Here is a 22,610-nt window from a genome sequence, read left to right on the forward strand (position 1 = left end):
TGTCCGTGTGTTGAAGATTGTGGCTTAATATGGCACCACAAAAGTTTACATTACAACAAAGGATTTATCTTGTAGAGTTACTTCGGAAAGAGGAATTGTGGAAAAGTGTGACAACGTTTTGCAACGAAATTTCCTGGTGTTCCCGTTCCACATAGGACCACTAAATTAAACCTCGTAAAATCTAAAAAATAAAGTATACAAAGACAATCCCCACACCATCCGTGAGTTAAATGAGAGTATTGTACGAGAAATTGGGAGAATTACAGTAGACGAACTTGCACGTGTAAATGCCAATTTCCTTTGGAGATGCCGAGAATGTGTTGCAGCAGAGGGACATCATTTTCAACACCTTCTGCAGTCAAGGTTAGTACACAATATGAAAACTGTAATTTTAATAGCAGACTCTAGCGACTGTCGGGGACCCCGTTCACCGGGAAAGACAAGCGCTGACACCGGGCCGCTTCCCGCTGAGTCTCGTAGCTAATGTCAGGGAATGGTTCTGTATAATCACTGTGGTTTCAATTTCAATGTCCACCACCTGTAAGTTGGCTTAAAAAGGTTAACACCGAATGGTGTCCTTTCATTCCTTCCTACTCCATCTCAGGCTTACAACTGACTTCATACAATTTAAATTATTTTTTCTTGAATAGCTAAAATGTGAAAACCTACATTAATTCAGCTCTTTAACATATTTTTGGGTAAAAAAAGTAAAGGTTATATCTTTGAAGTAACTTGCATTTAAAAAAGATCAAGGGATTTAGTTTGAATTGGAGGGAGTTCATGAAGAAAAAGTGGACTATGAAAAACAAGTTTGCATATATTTTCAAGAGAATTTACAAAAGCAAATTTTATGCAGAATCACTTGGATATTCCACAACACTCACCATACCACACACGAAAAACGTGCACACACAATTTGTTCAAAAGAGACACTCTTTGATATTTTCACTTTTAAAAATGGACACTTTTTTTTTTTTAAGTACATGGATTTACAAAAGGAAAAAGGAGTAAAAATTGTCAATGTTTCTTCCACAGTTGGTTGTGGTAAATCGGCTACAAAAGTGGCAGTGTAAATAAAATGGCACAAAAAAAGTGTTTCTATTCGCTAGGAAGTGAACGGATGGCCAAATGGATCTTTCTTCTGATCAAGGAGTGCCAAAGCTGATTCTGCTACTTTATCAAGAATTTCTCCCAATTTCTCTTTGGTAAACACCTATGAGAAAAATAAAATATGACAATTATGATGAACCATTTGCTAAAAATTCACAACTCCAATTTGTGTAACAAATACATATGAATAACAAACTCATGCTATGGCAAAGTAAAGGCACTTGTATTCTCATATTGCTGTTTTTGTTGATTGTCCAATTAATTCAAAGGACCATGGTCTTCATTAACACAGGTTGTGGAATCTAGCCTGGAAATACCACAACCTGTGAAGGCAAGTGGTCCTTTGAAATTAATCTTCTGATCAACAAAACCAGAAATGTGAAAATATGAAACTTCACATACACAATGTACAAAGTCTATAATTTCATAATGGTCACTGATCAATTCCGTGATCTGTGGTATGCAATTTTCCTAAATCTAATGCACAATGTTTGCAACTACACATAAATATGAATATTCTCTTTTAAGCTATTGTTCCAAAATTTTATATCTATAAAATTCCATAGGAACTACTTAAAAGAGATACCAGAAAAAGTAATATTTGATAAAAAGTGACAAAAATATTTTATTTCGGCATGATCTAGTACTAAATAATGAGGAATTATCCTCAAATTTCATGTCTAATGACAATAACTGCGCAAATTCATATCTTGAACAAACAACATAACCTAACATAAAAATGATGACATGACAGAGAAAAACAAATGGGAATATGTGACAACTATTTCACAAATTAGTGTTCTTTGCTGAAAAGCTATCCTCTACAAAGAATATAACATAAAATTAAAGAATTACCTTATATAACTGATACTGTTCGGAAACAATTATTTCTGAAAGTTCTACACTTTCTTGATATTCTCCAATACTGTGCATGACACTATGAAGCAAGAGTACAATCTGTAAAACAAGAATTCTTATCAGTAGCATACCCGGTATCTGGATGATGAACAATAATAAAAATACTTAAATTTGTATGGTTTGTTTTCCAGGATTTCAAGATTAATGAAAGCCCTCAACTACTCTTGTTTTGCTTATCTTGTTGGAAAAGTAATGAAAATTGCTAATTTTGTATAACATCCAGGATACTTGGACTCGAAAGAAATTGTCATGCAGATCCTGAGATATATCGAGCATCCACTGATACTTGATATATTGGCATCTGCTCATTCCTAACAAGGAACCTATAATTAAGGTACTCACGTTTTCGCAAAGCTGTTTTACATTATTTTCTATTAATTTCAGTAGGCACTGCCACCATCCTCGTTGGAATTCGTTGTGTTGTTGCTTGGCGCATTTCTGTTGTTTTTCCTAAATCGCCGCTAGGTGTGCTGCTGTCGCTTGTATGTCTGCGTATATGTCGTCTGCTGTTCACCGGTGTTATTTGCTGCAGTAATGGAAGCCAAGCGTGGTATGCCTGACCACTATCTATGTTCAGTTCATGAACTGCTCAACCCACCATTGAACTTGGCAAGCATATCAAATTTCACAACCATAACATTGAGAAAGTACATGTCAAATACAAAGCACACACTCTCACACACAAAAATCAAAGGAACGCACGCCATCATGCACTACAACCATGAACTGAACATAGATAGTGGTCAGGCACACCATGCTTGGCTTCAGTTACTGCAGCAATTAACACTGGTGAACAGCAGACGACATATATGCATACAGCAGCACACCTAGCGGCAATTTAGGAAAAAAACAACAGAAACGTGCCATGCAACAACACAACGAATTCCAACGAGGATGGTGGCAGTGGCTACTGAAATTAATAGAAAATAATGCAAAACAGCTTCGCGGAAAATGTGAGTACCTTAATTATCTATTACCGCATCTCTCATTCCCTAGTATGAAAGGAACCAAGGGTGCTGACAGCGTTTGAAGCCCCACATGGCATGTAGTGTGCATGCGTGATATTGGCTGCTAATGGCAACATGGGGTACAATGAAAGGTATGAATTGCAAAGTTGAAGCATACAGCACAATAGTGTTACAGTGTTAGTAGTGTTGACATCAAAACAAAGCAATGGTGGTCATAAAGAAAGCAAACATTGCATTAGACCACAGCAACAGTTGACAAAGCTGACATTTTGGCAGCAATGGATACATGCCATCACCTTCCATCAGTTCTCGTCACAGTGTTATACCAGTATGATTATGAATTCTGTAAGAGTGGGTACCTAGCTGATCGTTTTGAATGCCTTACAACTCCCAAGGAGTTCACCTTTGATCTTGCTGGTGCAAACTTTTGTGACCACTGTGGTACGTCAATTTTTATTCGTTGCTCATGGTGAAAGTATTTTGAACATTTTGTGAATGTCGATGATGTCCATTTTCTGAAGTGTACCGCATACAGTTCGTAGAAGGTTGCTCTTTGCACCTCCAGTATATTTATTTCCCATCGTTCTCCTATGCACATGGTGAATCATTAGCACCTACAATTTTGTCGTCATGATGTTTCGTGCTGATGTTTTCGAATGGTCCTACTTACACATTGCACTTGCGACTTCGAAGTCACATAGTAAGTAAATAACACAATGTACTTCCAGACAGAGCTCAGTGCGAAAGTTGATACCAAATTCAATCACACTGGATTTGGTACAATCACTGTTTACCAGGTAAATATCTTGAGCACAAACAATTCATGACAGAGACAGTGGCTATAGTTATACACAGATAAATCATAAAGTGAAACATACTGAAAATATTTACGTTTTCCTTGCATTATACAATCAATCTTCGCAGTGTCAAAAAACATGCTATAAAATTTTCCTGGAAATTACATTTTCCCACATTTAATTTTCATCTTGGTTGCCTAAAAAAAAACATAAAACTGAGGTTCCACTGTATAATTTTGTGGCACTAGCAGTGTTAAAAAATGGGCATGTGTGTGTGGGGAGGAGAGATGCCATTTGCCCCCCCAGCTAGGATAACTTGCATAACTTGTCTGCTGAAACTGTGTACAGAACCCTGGGTTTGAGTTCTGGTTGAGCCTGCATTTTTTGCTAAAGTTTCTACATAGTACACTTCTGGTGTTTGCTTTGAAATATCATCATCACATCACATATCGTCATAGTACAGCCCAATACAGTCAATCAGTGTACTGGTTTATCGGTAGAATTACCAATAGTTTTACCAATCAGATATGTATAAATAACCTATAATTTAATGAAAATTCTGCCATTTTTGTTCCTCATAAATTTTTGTAAAGTATGTGTGGTTTCTTTTTCAAAGACAAAATCCATTGTAGTTACATACAAGAATTAAGGAGGCGAATGAACCATTCAGGTTATTCAAGAATAATTTTGTTTTATATCGGACTGGCAGAATATTGGTTATCGGTAGTGGCATGCAGATTTAGTTTTTGACGAAAACACAAAATGTGAAATAACACATTGTACTGTTAATTTCTCATGTTTTTGAAAGGTGTGAGGTGCATTTTGCGACCATGTTGTGCCACAAAATAATGCAAAATGAACTGCAAAATGCTAAATAAACTCCTAAATACAAAATTTAGAATTCATTTACCGACACAACACCTTCCGAGGTCTGAATTATCCTGCAAGTTATGCAAATCATGGAAAATTAATTAATTTTGATGTAAATATTCGAGAAGCAAAAATGGATTCCATTATGCAGGAATAAACTTAATACTCTGATAACTACATAAGTGTGCTATTAGAAGGGATATGTATATTTTGTGTAATAAGTGCAGTTTTAAAATCAAATTCAGGATTACAGGTATATTCACAATTTTAAAACCAAAATGTCATTTTATATTCCACTTTTGATCCAATTTTTCACTGCAATAACACTGACATTTTATTTTATTTACAACTTTTCAACCTGAAATTGATTGTTTTGTACCGAAATTTTGTTTTTATTTACCAAAAATATGTGTTTAGTTATCGGTGGGGATGGGCTGATAAAGTACAAATATAAAATTCCAAATGGTCGTTCATGAACACGTATGGCTCATTCACCCTTCTTAATAAATGTGTTACCAGGTGACTGTAATGCAAAAAAGAAAAGGAAATTTATGTGAATTGTGAATCCTTGTCTGCAGAAGACCCTGTCAGAATGTGGAAACATTACGGTTTTAGTCTATATTTTTTATACAATAAATTTTGCCGTGGTCAGCCTTTTAATGATTTATTAACATGGAAACAAGGCTTGAAAGTGTTACCAAAAGAAGCTGCAAATTTAAGCATTAAATATATATATCAATAAAAATTTTTAATCTACCCCATCCCTAGTTATTAATATCAGTAAATTTTCGGTATACACATACACTACGTATGGACTGATCGGAATTTTTTCTGATACCGTTATTTATGTCTAAGAGAAATGCTAGCATCTCATAAATATCGCATACCTGAGGGATACAAAGTTTCCTTAAATTTTCCATCTGCAGCTGCCTGCTGTGCTCTTCATCATCATCTTCTTCTTCCATCTCTTCATCTTCTGGCAAAGGCTCCACTACGTCTACCAGCCAGCCTCCCTCAGGGAACAGAAGAACATTGTACAGCCTGGACTTCACTTCCTGAGAAAATACATATGAAAATATCATGTCAGTACAATGTAGGTATGTAGCACAGTCGTAAATTTAATTAAACTTACTTAAATATCCTTCATTTCTTTTTCTGTCTTTCCTCTAATTTCTCTCCTATATTTATCTCACTCTCATGTATAGAAAACTATACTGAATTTATAACATCAAAAATTAATTTGACTACAGACAAAAGTATAACAGAGGCTTAACGCTAGAGCCAGGATATTGCCCTAAATGCGTATTTTGTTCCTGTGCTCAGGTTCCTATGCATTCAGTACAGAAGTAGTTTTCAGGGCTTTAGAAGTTAATCCTATAGTTGCTATAATTGCCTATTTCAACAGTTAGTGGCCATTTTGATTATAAGTACCTAAAATATTTCAAGAGAGTGACAAAGTAATGTTTCAACTTTGAAATGTGTTTTAGCGTATTTTTTTTGTTTAGGTTTCCCCACAGGCAGATTCGGGAGGCACTGGAAGGTGCTTCTTCTCCTTTGACCACAACAGGAATGGAATGAGGAAAAGAGGCCAAAGGGCAGATAAACAAAGATAAGTGAAGTAGGAGACAGTAAACACTTACCAAACACAAAAGATAAACGTTGATATTTCGTGGTTTTGCCGCATGTTCACTGTAGAGTAGAAGCACAGAATACTGGTGTCTGTGCAGTGTAGCCAGAAAGAAGTGATAGATCACAGGTGTTGAAGAGAAGGTACTTTTACGAATGATTACTGCATGGTTGGTGGTGGGTGGGTAAAGTCCAGGAAGGAAGAGGAAAACTATTATAAGATTTTAAAAAAAAAAAAAATGCATGGTTCTATTGCTTGGCATGGAAGGAAATCCAAACACATCTGTCCTTCAAAGAAAATTATTACCCGGCCACATTCCCTGTGCCGAAACCTGCCTGCTGAAACCCAGTTATCTAGGTCGGGACAAACAAAAGTCTAAAGTTGGAAAGCAAGCCCAGATATTTGAATTTCCAGGAAAATGTTATGTACTATTTCTGAGACACGTCCACCACTTTCATGGGTGATGACCTTTTTGACTGCAGGGAGTCTAAAGAGAGATGTCCGCAAACAACAAATAAAGTGGAAGGATTACCCTCAGGTGCATCGCTGGCTTTCGGGACCTCATTGGGGTTATTGTTACACGAAACCACATCTGTACCAACAAAGCCTGGTAGGCTTCGAAGAGAACTAAACAGAAACAGCGAACTCCCATGGGGATAATTTCACGTTATGCTTCACTTGCGCGTGTTTGATCTGCGTATGGATCTTTGTGTTTACGGAAACTTGAGTACAGGTTTGCTTGATTGATTGATATGTTGTTTTAAGTCCACTTTATGCACAGTTAGGCTAATCGGGACTGGACCTACAGTTTAAAGTGGGACCCGAACCACTTGTGCCTCCACCAGGTATCGAACCCGGGACCCCTTGATTACAAGGCGACGACGCTACCACTGCGGAGTACAGGTTTGCATTTATGATAGTTGGAAATATTATATTCATACTACTTACCCTGGACTGATGTTCAACAGATATTTTCCACCTATCAAGGTCAGCCTTAAACTGCATCTCTCGGTGTTCGAAAGCCACCCTCTCTGTGAAAGAGGCTCCGGAAGGAAGAACTGGAGTCTTAGGCTTCGCATGGTGATAGTATTGGAACCAATAGGAGAAGGACTCGTGGGCATCCTGGAAAGATACACATGCACAAAATAAAATATTGCACTGACCCAGAACATTGATTTTTTTCATATTAAAAAAAAATAATTCTTTGTTTTCCTCAATTACTTCATTGAATCCACATTATAAAATATATAGTTCTGTGCCATAAGGGGTTAGGTCCCTTCAACTTACTCTCTCTAATGAAAATATCAAATAAAGCTAATATGATGCATTTTCAGGAGTGAAGACCTCCTTTGCTGAAAATTTCTGGGTGCTTAAGATGAAATAAATGCCTCAATATCATCTTATGAAGGAAATTAATTTTGTAATAGTCCAACACTAATCAGACTAAGGACAGGTCCACCAACCGTCTAAAACAATTTTAAAGAAACTCGCAAACTAACAAATAAAGACTATAAACATACACACAAATGACATCTAGTAAACCAGCTTGAAATCAAAAAACACAAGAGGCAGAATTGTTAATATACTCTGCTATACTTGGATCGTTATAAAAATCTATTAGAATGTCAATCAACCACCTTCTGTGAATGGTTACGAAAATCAATAGGCAACTAAAGTCATTTTTTGCAGTCACGTAGAATTATTATTTACTGTATTTGTATAAGGAAATAAATGCACTTTTCTCTCCCTCCCTCTTATGTTAAAGACTAGCCACTAGCAAGTATGATCATTTTTTTCCTTTTACATTTAGAGACCTGTTACATAATCTCCAATGGTTTGAAGAAAATGCACTACTTACAAGGTAGGTTCTTAAAGAAAGATTCTCTCGTATAGCGCTGGATGTTCTCTGAGGCATCTTTCCTTGGCCTGTAGTCACATGCCACTTCTCAAGAATTAAACCAATCGAGTCCTGGGGCATCTGAAATAACAATTTTTATTTATTATAAATCTGATAAGTTATGTGAAATATATACAACTGTAGATCAAACCTGGATATTTGGCAATCGTGCTGATGCTTCACAAGTAGACTACCAAGCAAAACTCTGACCTCTCCACATATTTCTCAACATAGATCTATTTTGATTTTGATTTGCTTTATTTTACTTTACTTTTTGTGCCACTTTTGGTTAATTTGCGAAGATGGGAACGAGGGATGATAGGATGAAATTCATGAATGGACACTCAGAAACATCCATGCCCAGGCCAGGATTCAAACCTGGGACCCCTAGCATCGTAGCGCAATGTGCTAACCACACCGCCACAGGGGCCGGCTACGTAGATCTATGTATGGTCTCATGTCAATTTCAGGTATTGTGCAACTTTGCACAGTCATTAATTAATACATACCTCTGTAACTGAGATGATAAATTCAATTGGATTAGCTATGTAACAAAAAAGATATATTATAGCCCAAAAAGTTATGGGAAACTATGAGTTAAGGCTAGTGAACCTATTTTCAAAATGTCCTCTCCTTTTGAAAACACCCTATGATATTCCAAAATCTAAAAAATTACATCTGCTTAGAATTTCTTCTAGAGCATTTGTGTGAATCTTCATATGGTTTAGTTTCACTGTTGTTTAGTTATTCGTAATAGTTTAATAGGCTAACACAGATACAAAACTATTATATGTAGACAAAAGAAAGAAAAAAAAACAAAAAAAAAAAACATGAAGATTCACATGATTGCTCTACAACAAATTCTAAGCTGATGTAATTTTTCAGACTTTGCGATATCATTAGGGCTGAGCCCGGTAAGTATCAGTTCATTTTTTTTTCACCGATACCATCCGATACCAAAGGTTGATTGATTGATTTGCTCTAATTTTACTTCACTTTTTGGCCACTTTTGGCTAATTTGCAAAGATGGGGATGAGTGATATGATGAATGTACACTCACAATCATCCATGTACAGGCTGGGATTCAAATGCATCGTAGCGCGATGTGCTAACCACTCCGCCATGGGGGCCAGCGATGATACCAAAGATTTTAAGTGGCTAGTGCAACAAAGAGAAACAACTCATTTGTCAAGATTTGTCCTTTTAAAAGTTCATTCACCCTTCCTTGCGACAGGGTGGGGTCCCAGACAAGAATTTCATGAACATTTCCAAAAATGATGCACCCTCCTGGGAAGCAGATGACAAGATCAAAGGCAGGTCTAAAGTGAAAGTGCTGCGCTCAAAAGTGACATTAAAGGCATGTAACTGCCTGGTGGTCAACGCTATGTGAAAATAATAGAAACCATTCATTGCCAATTGTTGCTCGCAAACTCATTGGTTAAGAATGTGACGTTTTCAAAACCAGCGTTATTATAATGCTAGGCTAATTCCAGAGTTCCTGGTAAAGGGATGAATGTCGCCGTGGGAGGGAGGGTTGTAGATTTTCTTCTTGTGCTCTACCCTACTGTGTGACTGCTGCCCGATAACAACACTACAGTGACTTGTTTTTATTGCAAATGACAGAGAATAATGGACAGAGCTGCCAAATGAGAATTAAAAATATTTGGGTTTGTGTATACTTTTACGTCTATCCCTTTCCAGGTGAATCCAAATGATAAGAATGTTGTTTACATTTGTATTTATTATGCATTCCTTGTGCAAGCTGTATGCTATATGCACTACAGACATTTTGTTTTACACACTATAACTTTCTCTGGCAGGGACACTTATAATAATACACCAATTTTTTCAGTGTATCTGCAATACTTTAACAATGCTTGCAATGTTTGAAAAACAACTTCTTCTTCTTCTTTTTTTGCATCCTCTGGGGATAGAAAGACGTTCGCATAAAATGTAACAAAACATTTTAAGTGATATAATGTTATATGAGAATAATTTAGGAGCATTTGGTATCATTAATACTAATGTGATGTAAGGAGTTTTGTGACTCAGTAACTAGCCTTTATTTTACTGGAATTATACAAGTATTGGTATCGGTATCAGCAAATGGTGATATCGGCTCAGCCCTAGATATCATAGTGGTTTTTCGAAAGGAGTTTTGAAAAATAAATATAAACACCCAACTTTTCTTCACAGCTTAAGCAAGTCCTTTCACACTCCCCTATCCCCTTTTTTCCTTAGAAAACATTTTTTTTTCAAATTTGTTGTTACTATTGGAACCTGTCACTTTTTTTTTAAAAAAAAGAAAGTCACTTCCCACCATCCTTGCTGCACTATTTCCTATTTCCCCATTAGATACACAATAAGTTTCAGCTCCAATGTGAAACTTTACCTTGAAGAATGCTCTCCGTGCTGCTTCCAGTTTCCCTAAGGCCAGGAAATGCCTGACGATGGCATTCGTCTGCCACATGGCTTCCTCTCTCTGCTCAGGATACATTACAACCCAATCCAAGGCATCAATCTTCTCTTCATCTTCCTTCGTCACCTCACCCTGTAAATCTGTTGGTACCACGGAGACCTCTTTGTGTCTACAAAGAAAATACACAGTGTCAAACGAGAAATGTACTTATTGTAAACATACACTTAAAAAACGATATCCTTGTGCATGTAGATAATTAAACAAACAATTTACACAAGATTAGTGCAAACACTACAACAATTATCGGTTTAACTTAGAAAATAGGCAGGTAACTCGGCACTCTAACACATATTGGTGTATTCGTAAAATTACTGTGTTAGGAAATCAAAATTTTTACCCTGGAATGCCGAAACAACTGCAGAGGTGTTCACTATCCAGAGGGTGAGCCTCATGAAGGCAAACCTCACCCTCTGGAAAACTTGTGAGGGCAAGGGCAAGTCATTAGGGTGAGGGCGAGGGAGGTTGATTTAAAAGTAACACCTCTGCACAGGAACAAAGTTCTTGCATTCACAGTTAGCAACACACTACTGATAAAGGAAGGGGTTTGACATGGGAACAAAAAGAACAAGAAAGGAAAAGGGCGCCAGTCATTTTTAAAAGATTACCTTATGTTTTCCACCACTCTCTTTGTCACCTCAGCAACGTCCAACCCTGCTTCTTCGACCAACTTCAAGCAGTTCTTCTTCTGCTCCAAGTCCTTGATATGCTGCAGGAAATATGCACACCAACCCACTTGCTTCCCTTGCGGAAGTGTTGCTAGGTAGAAAGGAACCAGCGACACTTCATTCATCTCTATAAGAACCTGCAAGCATCAAAGACCTGTATAATTCTGGCTGAGAACATTAACATGAAACAAATTTATTCTTAAATAAGCTGACCAAGGATGATGGGACTTTACGGTAATAAAAATATGCTGGTACAGCATTTCTCCATTATTCAAGCTAGCCTTTGTGGGGGGAGAGGTTTGAGTAATGTGCTACAAAGTGAGGGACTCCTGTGTCAAGCCAGTCTCACACAATACTTAGGTTCATCTTCACTTTCAGATCAACCTACAGCTTTCTTACTTCAATTGGATTGATTTGGTGTTTCAAGTCCACTTTATGCACAGTAAAGCTAATCCGGACTGGACCTACAGTTTAGAGTGGGATCCGAACCACTATGTGCCTCCACCGGAAATCGAACCCGGGACCGCTTGATTACAAGGCATAAGACTGCACCATTGGGGAGGCCATCTTTCTTACTTCAAGATCACATGGCAGCTCTCTTGTCTTCAGTTCAGGGCAGAATTAGAAACTGTCTTTAAATACATCCTCAATTGACTGATTTAGTTTATTTTACTTTGCTTTTCTGCTACTTTTGGCTAATTGCGAAGATGGGGACGAGTAATGATATGGTGAAATTGATGAATGGACACTCACAAACACCCAGGCTGGAATATGAACCTGGGATCCCTGGCATCATAGCACCATGTGCTAACCACTCTGCCACGGGGGCCAGCAAAACCACCCTTAAATCCATTCAACTCGGAATCAGAACTGAGAAGGACACCGACCAACTGAAGACAGGAAAAAGAAGGAGAAGTTCAATACGTATCCCAATTTTTATTGCAAGGAAGGATTTTTTTTTAAAACATTCAACCAATACAACTATATAGACAACTGAGGGGAACATTTTATTTATCAAATGAAGAGTCTTATTATTGTTTCATTTTATGCAAATAGTCCATTGGACAATGTAGTGTCTTCAAATATGGCCCTTTCAAATTTTAGATGTCACTAGCCACAGTTCTAATCAATTCGCCAAAGCAAATTCTCTCACATTTGTAGTTTTCCAGGCATTTTCAAATACATTTCAAAATCACTCTGGAGTGACTTAACTTACTATAACTCTGGTAACAGTATATTCTAGGAGTAAAACAATGACTGAAGATGCAATACAAATGTTTGATGAAAGCAGTGGTAGACAAAACTAAAAATAATTCAGGTGTAAGCCAGCCTCTTTTTCTCAGGAAGCTACATATTTTTTTTTTGCAAAATATGGGCTACGAAAGCCATGAATCCAACACATTTTGAAATGTAATCTTAAAACATTAAATTAATTAATTAATGTAAGATTGGATTAAAAGCAATTAATTCTTGCACCAGAGTGACCTTCCTAAAGAAGTTTGAACTGGTAACTATGCAATATATTCTAATATTTGGCCAACTCTCCCGTATCGCTGCAGATTTAAAAATTCGGCTACCCACAGTGAAAAAATATAATGGCATGTTTATTACTCTGATATAATGATCCATGTAATACAGAAAACATACAAGCATTAAGAAACACATACTGTATTCATTACTTAAAAAAGGGAAAATTTCCATAAGCAAACTTGAAATATTAAAAAAAATGCACTTTTAAAACTGAATTTGAAAATTCAGGCACCAGGTGAAAATTTTCAAGCACCATGGCAACCGAACACCTTGCATTTTTCTATCTTTTCTGCAGCAAATTAATATTTGCAAATATGTGAAAAAATTGATAGTGACAGCCTGAATAGCTTCAACTTGACACAACCCCGAAGAAATAAATTTACCTTTACGTATGCCTCCAACACAGCATCACCGATGTCTTCCTTCTCCAGCTTCCCAATCTGGCGAAAGAAAAGAACAAGGTGGGCCAGAAACCTTAATAGATGGGAGGATGGGCTGGGCCCCAACCAATGCTTGATTTCATCCATCAGCATGCCTATGTCATCCAGTATCAAGAACTTCTGGACAATGTGGTACGGTATATTGGCTTCGTCCTGAATCCGCACATCCTTTGAAGCAGCAAGGTCCACAAACACTTGCTCAAGGGAAATCCTTGCATGAGGAAGAGTAATGAATTTTTTTAATACATGTGCACACAAAAAAAAATATACTAAAATTTAGTGGTGAGATTCCTCTTCTACTTTACAGTTACGTGATGACAGGAAATTTCGATTCTGATGTACTCGCCAATAATCTTTTCAACCCATTCCAATATCAATACAGTTGAGACTGCTTTGTACGTAACTCGGTTCTGTGTAATCCTGTCTTATACGTAAATTACTGTAGATCCTGGCAAAATATAATTTAAAAACGTGTAACTTAAACCTTATTTGTACATAATTCATTTATACGCAATTCGGTGTTATACGTACTAATTTTCTTAAAATAGAGTTGATTTATAGGTAACGAAGCTAAAAAAATATACATTTGTTGTGGTTACAAAAACACAAGGCAATTTTCAAATATGAAACAAAATAGGAGAGTATGGCTGTGGTCGGTCTCAAGTTGCAAGAAAGAAGAGTGCAGTGTGGCGGTCACAGAGAAAGAAAGGAGAGGCGGCATGAAATCATAGGAGTAAGATTTGCTGCAGTTATTCAGACCATGAGGCATTTTTTTTACGTAATCATGATACAAAAGCACATACATTAAAAAGATGCTGATAGCAGACGTTTGCAGTGTTCCATAATGAAAACAGAACGGCGGTTCCTTCAGTGAACATTTTCAGCAGCTACTGGTCAGCAGGAGGAGGAAATGTTACACACTTGACCAGAAAGTAAAATTTACACTCGAAGTGGACGCTAATGCACATAAAAAGTACTTAAGAATCTAACTTTTAGATTCGTTTATTTACCACTATGTACCAGAAATAACCTGTATTACGTGTATCTTGTTCCTATAAATAGATACAATTACAGAATTTTAATAATGATATGACATGGTATCTACATCTGATTTGTAAGTAATTCTCTGTTATACGTATTATTTACTCTACACCTTGACATATGTATAACGTAGGTTCAACTGTATTTAACTAATTCAGGGTGGCCACTGCAGGACCATGATGAAATTCAAGTATAATTACCAGTTTTCAAAAATTCAAGGATATAAAAGCAGATGTTCTCTCTATTTCAACGTTATGCATTACTGCATCTCACCACCCACATACATATACACACACACACACATGTATAACAATATAAAGGGTCTGTGTGATACTAATACAGTGAAATCTCAGTTACACGTTTTATGGGGGACAGAAGGGAAAAAACATATAACTGAGAAAAACATATTATTGAAAGGTAATAAAAATGATAAAATGAAGTACATAAAAAAAGAAAAGGAGTACGACATATACATCAAAGTTTGCTGTGTTGCACTGATCTGTTCTAAATCGTTACTGGAAATTCACAAAATCATGAGAAATAGACAGTGAAGGCACCGAGGGGTGGAAGGGGTGCAAGCAAGGTTTACCCGCTTAATCAGTCAGCCAATTCCGGGCAAAAAAACAACATGTTGAACATTAGGACGGTTATCTCGATCTTATGTTGACCGTAACCCTTTTTCTAGTTTTTACGTTTTCCAAGCCCTGCTGACGACAAAATTGCCAGAAGGCTGTTCCGTAAGCCAAGCGACCTCTTCCTCCACTCTTCCTTGGTTTTGCAGCATTCTCATTCATTGCCATGTGCCCTAGAACACTTGCCTTACCTTCGGGGAACAAGCGCACTATTGCCAAAATGATAGTCACTAAATGCTGCTTTTTCTACGGTTTAAACACATTCTAAAAGTGTGACTCATGTTTCTTTGTTGTCCCTCCCTCCACAAAAACGTATGTGGACAATTGAGAACTAGACGCAATCAGTATTCACACTTTTTTGCAGACGTTTTTGCGTAATCCTTCGTGTAAGGGAAAGGGAGGGAGGAGGGGACTTGCTTGGAAAAATGTCCTTGCTTCTTATTTGCCGGGAAGAAGTAAGAAGAATTTGCCAACTGCAGTTATCTGATATTGGTTTAGGAACGAGTGAAAAAAAGTAAATAATCTGCTCTCACATGAGATCATCTGCAACTACTGTGCAGGGCTATGCAATAATTTCATGAACTAGCCTTATTTTTAATGCAGCTATCTGCATAGGAAATATTGCTCGTGTGTCCCTTGCAATACAATATTCCTTTCCGCTTTCTTTCTGAAACTTGGTTCGAGAATAAGCACGCTGCCGACTAAAAAAAAAAAAGAGAAAAATGACTTAGTCCAGCTTGTCTTCAACAAGTGCTTTATCTTTAAAATGCGCAAGACCTTCTATTCTGCCACCTGTGCGTTGGTGCCAGTCTGTCTGGAGGAAGGCTGCTACCGGCGCCAGACTTTGAAATCAGTCCCTCCCTTGCCAATATTGTTTCTGACAGCAATGACTCATCCAAAATAAAGGATGTAATTTCTCGTTCTTGTCTTGCCTTCTGATACAAACAAAACCGTAAACCTTATCTTGCAGATAAAACAAGGTTAATCCTTTTGAACACTAGAGACAGTAGTAGCGTGCCCAGGATTTTTGAGGGGGGGGAGCTTATGTACACTTTTTTTGCCTCCCCAATGCCGTTATGGTAATGTCGTCCTCTTGTAATCAAGGGGTTCCAGGTTAAGAGGCACACAGTGGTTCGGATCCCACTTTAAACTGTAGGTCCAGTACCGATTAGCCTTCGGTGTATAAAATGGACTTAAAACCTTAAACGGATGGAGCCTCGCGTGCCTGTATTGAAGCCGGCACCTTTGCAAGTGTAGTTATGCCAATCTGGAATTTTGCGTAATTAAGGAATTTTTCTTCAAGCGTCGGCCCCAGACACTGGATGCACCAAATTTTAAGGGAAGCACAACAAAAGACTACTCTATGAGCATATCTTTTTTTTTCTTTTCAAATAGCGCTTAGTATGATCACTGGTTTTCTTCAGAACCATTCACACGTTAAAAATAAGCAACAGTGTTCAATAATTCGTTTATCTGAGATTTCTTTTCGCACAACAAAAAGAGTTCTGAAACTTGTGTTTTCAACAACCGTATTATCTTTAAATATGATAATAAGAAATAGATGAACTCCCCCCCACACCTGCAGGCCGCTCTTGACTTCCCCTCCTTTTTTCGGCTTGTTTGCAATGTTTAGGACAGGATGGGAAGTGTAGCGCCAGTGACTTGCTTGTCTGACAGCTTGAAATATATCACTTTCCGATCTGCTTTAGGCAGATACGACTTGCCCACTGCAATGCAAAGAACAAATGTAGGATTATTTAGCACAGGCCAATCTGGTTCAAGGGTGCATTGCACATGTCCTCCAATGCAAGGGACATAAATAAAATTCCAAGTGAAGATGTTATCATCACGGAAATCTTGAACTCCACGAGCAGCATTCTTTCCAGCAAGCCCAGTTAAAAACGTATAACTGAACTATTTTCCTTGTTGGGACTGGACTCGTTGAACGTATAACTGGAAAAATCGTATATCTGAAAATCATATAACTGAAATAGTACACGGCCTTATGGGAATTGGCAGGGACCACCAGAAAAAAATGTACTATGCGATTTCACTGTACATCCAAACATTCTAATTTAATACAATTAAAGAATCTATATATTTAAAATATTTAATTTAAGGGGCCAAGTTTACATTTGCATTTTATAATGACTCGAAATACTACAACACAAGTCACAAATGTTACGGAATATACCAATCTGTGAAAAATTTGTTAATTGTACAAGAATTTCAAACTCAAATTTAACTTAGCAACTTCAAAATAATCGTCCGTCTGTCAGATAGACCATGCAGCTTTCTTTTCCTTAGTCAATAAAAATAAAAGCTAATCTGTGAAAAACGTGCCTTAGAGTATTTATAAATGTGTATAAATTCAATGGGATTTGGATTAATAAAAGTTGCAATTTTTCCTGTCTATTGAGAAAAATTCAATCAGAATTCCCGGAGCCAAAGTTTAATTTCCAGAATTCCTAGAGTGAGTACCCACTCTGTAATTGAAGTATACACTATGTTGCCATTCGTCACCGGACATCCCATACCAGAACGTTAATCTGGTCGCAGCACCACATAAGTATCATGTAGGGCCACCTTTAGCCACAATGATGTCCGCAACCCTTCGAAGAAGACTTTCCACCAATTTGCGATACGTGTCGATGGGAATCTTGCCCCATTCCTCCTGCAAAGCGGCAAACAGCTCAGTGGTGTTTTTTGGGCAGCATGGCCTGGCCCTCAAGCGGCACTCCAACTTGTCCCAAAGGTGTTCAATGGGGTTGATATCTGGACTTTGGGCTGGCCAATCAAGTTTTTGCACACCCATGTCCTCGAACCACGTGTTAATAATGCCTGCCTTATGACATGGAGCATTGTCGTGCTGAAACAGGTATGGGCCAATACCGAATTGTTCCCACAATGTCGGTAGCCCAGAATTGTCCAGAACCTTTTGGTACGCATCGGCATTCATATTTTCCCGAACTAAAACAAGAGGGCAAAGACCATACCACGAGAAGCAGGGCCACACCATGATGCCACCTCCACCAAATATCACTGTGGGTACAATACAGTTCTGTAAACAGCGTTCACTGGGCATGCTCCACACCCACACATGTCCATCAGACCGCCACATCTGGTAGCGCGAGTCATCACTCCATAGGAGTGATTTCCATTGTTCGAGAGTCCAATGGCGGCGTTCCTTGCACCACTGCAACCGACGGGCCACACTGCGGGCTTTGATATGCAGCTTGTGAACTGCTGCGCGACCATGAAAACCAAGTGCGACGATCTCCCGGCAGACAGTACGATCACTTGAAGCACTACTGGAAGCCAATCGAAACTCCTCTGCAACCATCTGTAACGACACCTTCCGGTTTGACTTTAACACATGTTTCAAGCATCTACGGTCATGATCTGTTAATATTTTCGGTTTATTGGGTCTGGGTCGGCATGTCATGACCTCCTCTCGCTTCCACTTCACGATAACATCACTCACTGTCGACCGGGGTATCTGAGATTTGTTGGAAATGTCATGGGTCGAATGCCCAAACCTGTGGGCTCCAATGATCATACCTCGTTCTGCCTCACTCAGTTCGCATCGTCTGTCCATATTGACTGCTGTAGCTGGTATGAGTGTATTCTCAACCGGCAATGCCTTTTATAGGTTGTATGATGTGTACAGACGATCCCAAGCACTTTTTGAGGGGTGTCCGGTGACGAATGGCAACATAGTGTATAATTGTTTAGCACTAGGGCTGAACCAATACCACCTTGAACAGATACCCATGCCAATGATTATACACTCTTCTTGATTCCCACCAATACCAATAAAAATGCTTGAAAATTGTAATAAATAAAAATTTACCGAAATATTGATTAATATTAGTATGTAAATATTCCATTCAAATTACACGCCTCAATGTATCACAACTTTTGATTTAAAATATTCAAGAATCACACCGGAAAATTAAAATACATATTATGTAATTACAATAGGAAGTTTTTGGACAAACCCATTGCAAAATAATAAGAAAGTTGGAATTTTGCATAATTTCTAGATAATTATATTTCACAAAAGTGCAGGGCAGAATTTTTGTAGTCACGTGAAAGACCAAAATGTCAAACAGTATTGAGTAGTATAGCTAAATAAATTCCAACACATACATCAGCATCAGTATCAACTCAGCCCTAGGTGTATGTATATACACGTAATTATTTTATGGAAACATAGTGTAAATTCTAAGCATTCAAATAGAAATGGTATAAAAAATTGTTTTTCTGAAATTGCAAATATCTTCAGGAAGCTTACACTGGTAGTCCAGGGTGGATAACATGATGATTTTTTGATTTAAATAATTAAAAAAAACAACTAAAAACTGTTTGTATGGTTTTTGGCAACATAAATGTAGATTTTTTTTATGGAAAGGCTTTTTCTAGTAAACAGCCCTGTAAAATATTTGAACAGTTTGATTAAAGCAAATAAAAAAATATATGTAAATAAACACTTTTTTGGTACTACACTCATAGTATATGAACCTACTAGAGATGATTGTTGAGTGTGTTAATGAAACTATAATAATTTCAATAACTTTTCTTCCAGTGAAAATAAAACATTCTGGATATACTCAATAATTTGTAACTTAAAATATTTTTTAAAGTCTTTGTAGCTGAATTTTGACAATTCTTTTAATGATAGTTTGCAAAATATCAGCTGTCATGTTTATTTAGAGTTTCATGATAATGACACTACTTACGGTTTAACATGAGTATTTTGTATATACAGGCTGCTTCGAAATGATGTAAACGATTACAACTTCTTATATTTTTTTTATTTTTCGTCCAAATTGCTTTAAATTTTACGTGTAATTCCTAAAACTGTCCAAGTTTTTTTGATAAAATTTTGAACACAGTATCTCACAAATGTTCTATGTGAGCCCCCTTTGTTACCCTGCATACATCAATTCGGTAATAAAATTCCGCCCAGACCCGTTTCAACATGTCCGCATCAACAGTTTGCACTGCAGCAGTAATGCGCTCTTTCAGTTCATTGACATCTGCGCGTAGAGGAGGTTTGTACACAATGTCTTTTAGATGTCCCCACAGAAAAAAATCACAGGGGATTAAATCCGGGGATCTTGGTGGCCAACGTAGTAACTGTTGATCATTTTGAGTAGATCGCCCAGTCTGGCAGTCTGTTATTAAGGTAATTTCGAACATGGCCATGAAAGTGGCATAGGGCTCCATCCAGTTGATAGATGAAGTTTGCACTGTCACTTTCAAGCTGCGGCATAAGCCATGCAGTAAGCATGTGTAGGAAGGTTTGTCCAGTCACAGTTTCCTTGTGAAGTATGGACCGTACACTTTGGTTGATGAAATGGCGCAAAACACATTAGTCTTCGGTGAATCACGCACAACTTCAACGATTTGATGCTGATTCTCAGTCCGCCAGATGCGAACATTTTTCTTGTTCACTCTTCCTGTCACATGGAACGTAGCCTCATCACTGAAACAAAGTTTGTCAATAAAATCATCGTCACCACTGCATAACTAGAAATGACTCATAAAAATTTTTGCGGGTCGTGTGATCATTAGGTGTTAAATGTTGTAACAACTGCACTCAATAGGGCTACATCTTTAAACGCTTACGCACTACGCGCCAAACAGTTTCTTGAGGCATTCTTAACTCTTGACTCACTTTCCTTGTAGACTTTTGGGGGCTACGTTGAAAACTAGCTCGAACTCTCTCGACATCTGCCTCGGACGTGGACTGTCTACCGGACGATTTTCCTTTGCAAATGCATTCCGTTGTCTTGAATTTATCATACCAACTTACGTATGGAGTTCTTGGATGGTGGTTCTTTACGAAATTTTGTATGAAACTTACGCTGAACACTAACAACAGACCGACAAACGTGAAACTGTAGGATGCAAAAAGCTTTCTCTGCACCACAGACAGCCATTTTGGAACTTATCACCCTGCCACCTAGTGAAGAAATTTGGAACTACTACGAATGTTGCAAACAAAACTCGAGGATATAGTTGAAAGTATTTTCATAGAACTTTAATTGTTGATAAAGTTTTATCGCTCCTGGAACGGTTTCTTATCGTTCAAATCATTTTGAAGCATGCTGTATTTCTACACCAAATGTTCGCTATTTTTTACTATAAGTTATTGAATTTTAAATCAAGAGAAATTTAAGAGAGAGAGAGAGACAATTTCCCCTAGGTTCTTCTCTCTTCGGCAGCTGGCGATCACTGTTGCCAGCTTCGCTCTTTTGGAGCCAGACCTGGCTCTTTCTTGCACTCGTTTGGCTATGAACTATGGCACCCGCCCCCTGCCCCAGTATGATGCCATCACCGACTCCTGTTTACATAGACAACTTCTGTCATAAGTATACATTTTGCATGTGATGTGATATTGTTATACTGGCTGCGTCACCCCACCCCATCTTACATCCCCAGCTACTTTTTCTATATAGCACCTTGGCTGACATGATGAGGACGTAATATTCTTATCTGGGAATACTTTATTTTCGATTTCATATGACCATTGCTGGATTATTGAGATGGGTGATGCCGCCGGATCTAGACGGTGAAAAGTAAGAATAAATTGCCATCACTTTAAAGCTAACAGTATTAACAGCGACCCCCTGTCCCCACCCACACCTCCACTCATTTGACACCTAAAATTACCCCAGAAGGCACTTTATCCAGTTTCGTAAATCTAGCTCCTTGAAAGTTTTTACTCCGTTTACGATGAAATTTAGCTCTTTTATGTGCATCAGGTTTGGCAACACTGCCAGGATGGCCGTAGGAGGCAAGGAGAAATACATTGCTCTTATGGAAGTATTATTTTATTTGTTCTCTTGGGAATATCAAACTTCCGATGGCATAGAAAAATATATCAAGGGAAAAAAGGACAGGCTGAAGTAGTAATTGACAGACGGAAATGTCGAAACTTCCATTTGATTAGCAGTAACTTTAAGTTGAAGTTGATTCCCCACAAGGAATACATGGGTTTCTGAAAATTTATATTCATCATATTTTTCAAATATCATATCTACCTTAATAATCAACTTTAAAAAAACACTTCCACTTGCAACATATGGAGAAATTCATACTCTATTGAACGCCTGCTTTTTCCCTCAGTAGCACTGCCCATTCGGACGATATTGCAATAAATGCACAACTGGTGTGAAATTGTCCCTCTTCCCTTTAAGTGTGTTTACTGTTTACATATCACATTTCCTTTCCTATGAGCTTCAGCATATGTTTTGTTTCCTTTATTAAAGCTTAACAAATACCATTAAATGATTACAAGATTAAAGTACTTTCACCAAAAGTGATTTTGATATTTACAAAATCCATATGTACATTATTCAATAAATGATTTATTTGAAGTGATTTAAATCAATAAACCTTTGACTGATACTCAAGCAGTTCCTTATATATGAGACAGGATTGAAATGGGAGAGATTTGGAAGTGTTTTGAAAACAGGAGTTTAGAGCCCATAACTGTTAAGTGGTGCCTTAGGGATATTGCACACCAAGCAAAACAGGTTGCATGTCTCCTGCCACTTTGGTCTGACAGCCAGAACAAGTCAACACCCTGTACCAACAACTACCTTATGTTTTGGCAAACATGGAT

General features: G+C 37.7%; 1 protein-coding gene across 4 annotated transcripts in view; it reads right to left on the reverse strand.

The window, feature by feature from the left end:
* Positions 1-797: 797 nt before the first annotated feature.
* Positions 798-22,610, reverse strand: part of Nup107 (nuclear pore complex protein Nup107) — a 57,362-nt gene continuing 35,549 nt past the window's right edge. For all 4 annotated transcript variants that reach the window (XM_083140811.1, XM_083140808.1, XM_083140810.1 and 1 more), the window contains exons 10-17: positions 13,245-13,512; positions 11,272-11,468; positions 10,580-10,775; positions 8,149-8,268; positions 7,239-7,412; positions 5,551-5,718; positions 1,966-2,067; positions 798-1,213 (exon numbers count right to left, since the gene is read on the reverse strand). In XM_083140811.1, coding sequence (XP_082996937.1) covers positions 1,106-1,213; positions 1,966-2,067; positions 5,551-5,718; positions 7,239-7,412; positions 8,149-8,268; positions 10,580-10,775; positions 11,272-11,468; positions 13,245-13,512 — 1,333 coding nt within the window. In that variant the 3' untranslated portion in view covers positions 798-1,105. The remainder of the gene's footprint in view (positions 1,214-1,965; positions 2,068-5,550; positions 5,719-7,238; positions 7,413-8,148; positions 8,269-10,579; positions 10,776-11,271; positions 11,469-13,244; positions 13,513-22,610) is intronic.

This window comes from Lepisma saccharinum, chromosome 19 (genome assembly GCF_977018435.1).
Source record: "Lepisma saccharinum chromosome 19, izLepSacc3.1, whole genome shotgun sequence".
NCBI lineage: Eukaryota > Metazoa > Arthropoda > Insecta > Zygentoma > Lepismatidae > Lepisma > Lepisma saccharinum.